The 7,033-nt window shown below is 42.1% G+C and overlaps 1 protein-coding gene across 5 annotated transcripts in view; it reads left to right on the top strand.

The window, feature by feature from the left end:
- Positions 1-7,033, top strand: part of DCAF5 (DDB1 and CUL4 associated factor 5) — a 100,773-nt gene that overhangs the window by 16,698 nt on the left and 77,042 nt on the right. For all 5 annotated transcript variants that reach the window (XM_019551735.1, XM_019551736.1, XM_019551739.1 and 2 more), the window contains one exon: positions 404-533. In XM_019551735.1, the coding sequence (XP_019407280.1) occupies positions 404-533 (130 nt within the window). The remainder of the gene's footprint in view (positions 1-403; positions 534-7,033) is intronic.

The raw sequence follows: 7,033 nt of genomic DNA, 5'->3' as shown, positions 1-7,033 counted from the left end.
CCAACCCCCCCCCCCCCCAAAAATACAAAAAACCCATGAGGGTCCATAGCTTATGAACTGTTTCCCCAAACCATTGTTTTCATCCTTCTGTCTTAAGGAGCTTTAAATAGTGGGTCTGTATAAATGGCAAGATATTTTAGTTCTTCTGTTAACCTTCTTTATGCAGAGTGATTTATTTCTATTAAATGTCATATTGGATTTTTTTCCATATTGGGTAAAGATAGTAGATATGCGGGAGAATTAAAAAACATCAGTTACCTTATGGGATGCATGGATTTAAACTATGGGGAAATGTCTCAATTTTCTTATCTTGTTGTAGAAATATAGCAAGTCACTAAACCATTGCATCAAATTGTCTTAGGCATGGATTGTTCTTATTTCTGAAAATTTAATTTTTCAACAGAGCCATTCTGCTTGGCAAACTACCCTTCAGCTTTTCATAGTGTGATGTTTAATCCAGTAGAACCCAGATTATTGGCTACCGCTAACTCCAAAGAGGGCGTGGGACTTTGGGATATTCGCAAACCTCAGAGGTAAGAGCAGTTGTTGGTGAACATTGTGCTGTGAAACTGACCTCCTTTCTGAGGAGGGTACTTGCTGCTCAACTTGCTAGCATACAAATATGAGATGTTGAGATGACTTGCTTCAAAAAAGAAAACCTTCATGCTCTAGGAATTGTATTTACAATAATTACAGATCTATTAATGTGTATATATAGTAGAATAATGATTATTTAAGCTACATTTATCTGGAAAGCTTCACCTCCACAAGAAGATCAGGTAAATGAGTTTCAGAAAGGTCTTTGGCTTCCTCAACATTGTGGCTTGCCCTCTTTAGTGGGCTTGCTTTAAACCCAGTTCTTATGCACTGAATCTGTAGTGAAGTTTATTTCCTCTTGATTAGCATAGTCTGAAGATGTCTTAATTTTTTACAGGTTTCATATTAACTGTTCACTTCCCTTGTTTCATCACATCACAACAGTAATACTAGAGAGAATAGACAAGTTCAGAAAAATGAAGTAATTCAGAGATGGTGTATGTACAATGCCAATATCCCCAGTTATGAAAACAACCTACATACAATGGCACACTTGTATTTGTTTCATTTATACATTGGAAGGGGGAAATTTTTATTTCTTCCAGATTTTAAAGAAAAATTAAATCTAAAATTAAATCTTGCATTGGTAATGACTACAGGAGAGATCAGTCTTACTTTTATAAAATTATTAGGATTGGCTTTTGCAAATATAATTTCAACCTGTTAAGACAACCATTGTACTGCTGACTGAATGATGGACTTAATTTTTTTTTCTCAATTGTAAGCTGTTTAACAGATGAATTGGCTTTTGGTACCAAGGTTTGGTCAGGATTTTCCCTGCAACAGTTCTGTGGCTTCAGAGCAGTTTCTTACTTAGAAAGTCTGGCACAATCCCTCTGACTGCTTTTTGTAATGCCTAGCATTACATTTCAGACATCTAGGTTTAGAGAATAAACCTAAAGGGTATTTAGAATTTTCCTAAACTTCCTCACTTGATCTTTTTCCATACTCTAAGGGCTTAGGTTTTATTAATTGTAACTCTTCTGATTTGTGCATGTGGAAAGGCTTTTTTTTTGGTTTGGGGATTTGTTTTGGGGCTTTTTGGAGAGTGTTACATAGCTGAGCAAATTTAAGTTAATACATATTGTTGTTTTGTCTGGGGATATTATGAGATCTGAGAGAGTCATGAAGCTCACACAAAATATATTGCTCATATCCCCAATAAAATGAAATTCAGTCTAAATAATAGCTAACAGTTTAACTGTAGAGTTCCGTATCTGTTTTGCTGTTTGTAAACATTCACACGCAAGTAAAAAAAAAAAAAAAAAAAGGGGGGGGGGGGGTTGCCTTTGCCAGATCTGTCAAATCAGCAGAGGGTAGCTGGACTCCTGAGTTTCTGACTCTCAGCTTGATACGTATTAATAAAACTTCCATAGTTTTAATTTGGGGTTGATCTGTGTGGGGAACCATCATTCCTTTATTCCCAAATTAATGACATGCCACCTGGACAAGGGAGAAGTGACATCATGTATCTGGACTTTAAAAAAGCCTTTGATCTGGTGTCTCATGATCTCCTCTTGGTAAAATTCGCCAACTGTGGCCTCGGCTACAACACAGTCTGATGGCTGGGGAATTGGCTCCAAGGCTGGACCCAGAGAGTGGTGGTTGACTGAAGTGAATCATCATGGTGCTCCATGACCAACGGTGTCCCCCAAGGCTCTGTCCTTGGCCCTGTTCTCTTTAACATCTTTATCAACTATGTGGATACTGGTGTCGGAAGTGGAGTGGCCAAGTTTGCCAATAACACTAAACTTCGGAGTAGGGCATCCATGACCAGGGGGTAGGCTGGTGATCCAGGCTGACTTGAATAGGCTCAAAAAGTGGGCAGATTCAGTACTGACAAATGCAAGGTACTCCACCTTGGGTGGGCAAGGGACCCTGCAACATATTTGTGGGCTTGGCAGTGCTATGTTCCCTAGCACCATGGCCAAAAAAGACTTGGGGGTCATGATTGACCACAAGATGAACATGAACCATCAATGTGATGACATTGCTGGTAAAGCAAACCAAACTCTGGCTTGTATCCATAGATGCTTCTCAAATCTCAGGATGTCATCCTTCTGCTGAACTCGGCCTTGGTGAGGCTGCAGCTGGAGTACTGCATCCAATTCTGGGCTCCACAATTCAAGAAGGATGTGGAGAAGCTTGAGAGAGTCCAGAGGAGAGCCCACGTGCATGATTAGAGGACAAGAGAATAGGCCTTATGAAGAGAGGCTAAGAGCCATGGGACTCTTCAGCCTGGAAAAGCACAGGTTCAGGGGTGACCTGCTGGCAGTCTATAAGTATGTAAGGGGTGTGCATCAGGATCTGGGGGGACACTTGTTCACCAGAGTGCCCCAAGGGATGACAAGGTCCAACGGTCACAAACTCCTCCAAGACCATTTTTAGGCTGGACATAAGGACAAACTTCTTTACTGTTTGAGTCCCCAGGGCCTGGAATAGATTCCCCCCAGAGGTGGTGCAGACCCTTTGGACAAACCAGAATAAAGTAAAACTATCATTCCCACCATAGCAGAATGAGTGCTTCAGGGCTTACAGGAATAACAAGTAAGGAAAACTTCTATCTCTAGAGCCATCAGGGCTAAGTACAGACAGTCAAAAAGCCCAAGCCTGAATCGATTCAATCTTTGCAAGTTAGTCTAAGATGGGTAGATTGAACTGACAAGCAAGTGAACAGGCATTTTTACTTTTGATTCCAGAAATGCAGCCACATGCCTGCAGTGACCCAGGCCAGAACCCAGGCGGGGGGGAAGATTTTGTTGCGGGGGGGAGGTGGCCGGGATGCTAGAGCATGCCTTCCTGCTCAGCTGGAGCAGACAGCTTGGGCCAAGTCTAGCCTGCCCATCCTGCAACAGGGGACTTGTAGAGGAGGTGCAAAGCATCCTAGGATGCTGGGGGACTGTGAGTTGACTTGAATTTGGGTCAGAAGTTCAGTAAACCGATTTAACCTAAATTAGTTAAGTCTGCTAAATCCATCCAGGTGTATCTTAAACCAGTTTCAGGCATTTTGAAAGAGGTTGATGGTGCACTGAATTTCTGTTGTATTACGGATTTGAACCAGTTTCCAATCACTTATAGTGGTTTATATGTAACTTCTATCCCTAGCCCAGAATTTGTAACTGAATTAAAACAGGAACCAGGCCTACCCAGTAAGATGCCTCTTGTTGATGTTGATGGGTTTTTTTTTTGTTTTTTGGGTTTTTTTCTTTTTGTAGTAACTTTTTTTCCCCCCCCCCCCCCCGGCATAGTAACTCTGTTTCTGGCCAGTTTGTACCTTTTTGCTCTTCCCTTGCATTTTTAACTGGAAAAGCTTTATTTCCCTTTCACAAAGTCTTTTGGTTAGTATACAGGGAGTTGATGGTGGGTTTTTTTGTTTTTTTCCCCTTGGAACGTGATTGCTGCTGCTAAGTCCTAAAATAACTTGAAGATCTCCTAAGCAAAGAATGTTATTCTGGCTCCTCCATCAGCCTTCTAAATGTATACTTACTGAAGTGTGGAGTGCTCTTGCCTTTGTGCAGGGTAGAGGTGGCAGAAACCGTCTTTGCTTCTTTTTTCTGAGAGCATTCATTTAATCCAGACTCAGGTTTTTTTTCCTGATACCTAGGATCACCTGAGTTAGAACATGCTCAGATAGAACAATTACAATACAAAGAAATAGCACCTATGTTCAGCAACAGATAAACTTGGCCAGAAGAAATAGTCTCATACCTCCTGTAGCATTCATTCGGGGAAAGACCTACCACTTCTACCAGGGGCGGGAGAGAAATTCCCATTTTGAGCCAGTGGGAGCTTTCCCTGAGTAAGACCTGCAGGACCAACTCTTTGAAAGCTTGTCTAGAATATGCTGGCAAGTGCATGTAGATACCACCATCACCACCTGCCTCTAACATGCCCTTGAACTGGTTTGGTTGGTCTGGAGGGGGGCACTTAGACACAAATCAAGCTCATTAATTGAGTCTAAAATCAGGATGCCTGGTCTACACTATGCTCTAAAAGGTATTGGAACATGTTAGAACTCATTTGCTACATTGTATCTCTTAAATCTGGTCTAAAGGAGTTTTGATATAGGCTCAACCTGTTCTGTTGGGCAAAGCTCTTCCCTGTTCTAACCTGAAAGATGGGGGAAAATAGAAGCAAAATTCAAAATAGATTTAAATTAAAGACTTGGGGCACCAGACAGCTCTGGGACCCATGAGAACTCAGGTTTATTAGCATATAGGTCAAATGAAATCAAAGCTCTTGACAACTTTGACCAGTGGATGCCAAACTTTGGATTTCCTGTTGTGGGTTGTTTTTGTTGTGTTTTTATAACTAATTTTACATGGAAAAATGAATAGTAACAGTTAAATTTCAGTAAAATCCCTTCCATTTGAGCCAAGTTAAAACTTATCAAATTAATCAGTTTCTTTGAAATGTCCGTAAAAGTATTAGCGTTGAAGTTAGTAAATGATGGCCTTTACATGAATGCTAGAAGTTTGCTGTATAAGAGTGGGAAAACCAAAGTAGGCCAATGTGCTTTCATGCCCAAAACCACATCAGAAACCTTGAGGCTGAAAAGAAACTTTTGAGGAAGGAAGGTTGTTATGCATTCCTAAAAATCCTTAGTTACTGTAGTTGCTCAAAGTAAGGCAGCCACTTGATCCTTAACCATTGTGGTTTTGTCCACTGTGGCATTTTTTTCCTGGAAATCTTCCACTAATGTGGTTCCACCTTTGGTGATGTAAGCAGTAGCATCAGCATTAGGCCAAAAAAGACTCAGATGTTTTATAAGTATGTGGACCAAGACCAGGGGTGTTGAATTGGTGGAAGAATTGGAAGGGGACAGAAGAACATGTAGGTACTCTTCAAAGTCCCATGCACGTGAGCTGCCAAACACTCAACAGTTTTATGTTGCTTTAGTCTTCTTTAAAAAAAACAGACAAAAAACCCAAAACACTAGGCTGCATCAGTCAGCCACCTAATAAAGATTATTTGGGTAAGGAATGGGACAGGCTAACAAAAGATAACAAAAGAGACCATCAGAGAGCTTTTAATGGATGTGAATAAATTCAAGTCATCGGGGCCTGAGGATTTTCTTCCCAGGGTCCTGAAGGAGCTGGCAGAGGAGATCTGGGACCCCTTAGCAATGATATTCATGAAGTTGTGGGAGATAGGCAAGGTACCAAAGGACTGGAAGAGGGCCAGTGTGGTGCCTCTCCTTAAAAATAGGAAATAGAAGGACCAGGGAACTATAGACCAGTTAGCCGGACCTCTGTGCCCAGGAAACTACTGGAGCATATCCTAAGGAAGTCAGTTTGCAAGCATCTGGAGGAGGAAAGGCTGTTCACAATCAGTCGTCATGGATTTACTAAGAACAAGTTATCAACCTTGATCTCCTTTGACAAAGCAACTACTTGGATGGATGAAGTGAATGTTGTGGATATAGACTATCTGGACTTCAGCAAGGCTTTTGACAAGATCCCACATGACCATCTCATAAATAAATTGGAGAAGCGTGGGCTAGACGAAACTTTTATAAGATGGATGAACAGCTAGCTCAATCGTCGCAAGCAAAGAGTAATTATTAACAGATCTATGTCAGAATGGCAGGAGGTTTTGAGTGGAGCCCTACAGGGGTCTGTCAGGCCTGTTCAATGTGTATAGTAATGATTTGGAAAAGAGCAAATTGAAAGCTGAGCTGGAACTAACAAGATGAAGTTCAGTGCTGACAAATGCAAGGTGCTGCATCTTGTGAAATAATAATAATAATAATAACAACAAAACAAAGGGCCTCTCTGGTTCTGGTGTTGTCCTGTGGGGTCAAGCCAACTCTCAGGATCTCAATATTGTGCTGTTAGACAGGAGGGTGTGATACAATTGCACATATACAAACACGCAAATCAACTGGATGCATACACACACACACACATTCTACCAACTCAGACACATACACATTCAAACTAGCGTAGGCACACCTATCACCAATTCAAGCACATACCCTATACACCCCAAAAGTTAGACAAAAATCTATTGTCTATACCCACATACTCAGTACACATACACAGATCACAGTGTCTCTTGCTGCTCCGGAGCCTACCTGGGGCTTTTTTTCTTTCTGTTGGCGGGCCCTTTTAAACTGCACATATGTGCAGTGGGCCCGCTGTTGGGAAAGCTGCTCTCAGGCAAGGAGGGGCCCTGCCCTACTGGAGGGAGACTGGTGAGTACCCCCCATACCTCTTTCCCTTCCTGGGGGGCTGGGCCAAGTAGGGGCCTGGGTGAGGCTTGACCCAGCCCAACTCCACTCAGCCGCCTCCTCCCCACTCAGGGGTTATATATGTGTGTGTGTGTGTATGTGTGTGTGTGTGTGTGTGTGTGTGTGTGTGTGTGTGATATGTGTGGGAGGGCCTGAGACCCTGCCTGTGAACCCCCTGGGGTAGATAGTCCCAGCCGTAGCCAA

The sequence above is a fragment of the Crocodylus porosus genome, unplaced genomic scaffold (genome assembly GCF_001723895.1).
Source record: "Crocodylus porosus isolate Cpor-Errol unplaced genomic scaffold, CroPor_comp1, whole genome shotgun sequence".
In the NCBI taxonomy this organism is placed as follows: Eukaryota; Metazoa; Chordata; order Crocodylia; family Crocodylidae; genus Crocodylus; species Crocodylus porosus.
The sequence above is the reverse complement of the archived record's forward strand: the minus strand, read 5'-3'. Positions and strand labels throughout refer to the sequence as shown.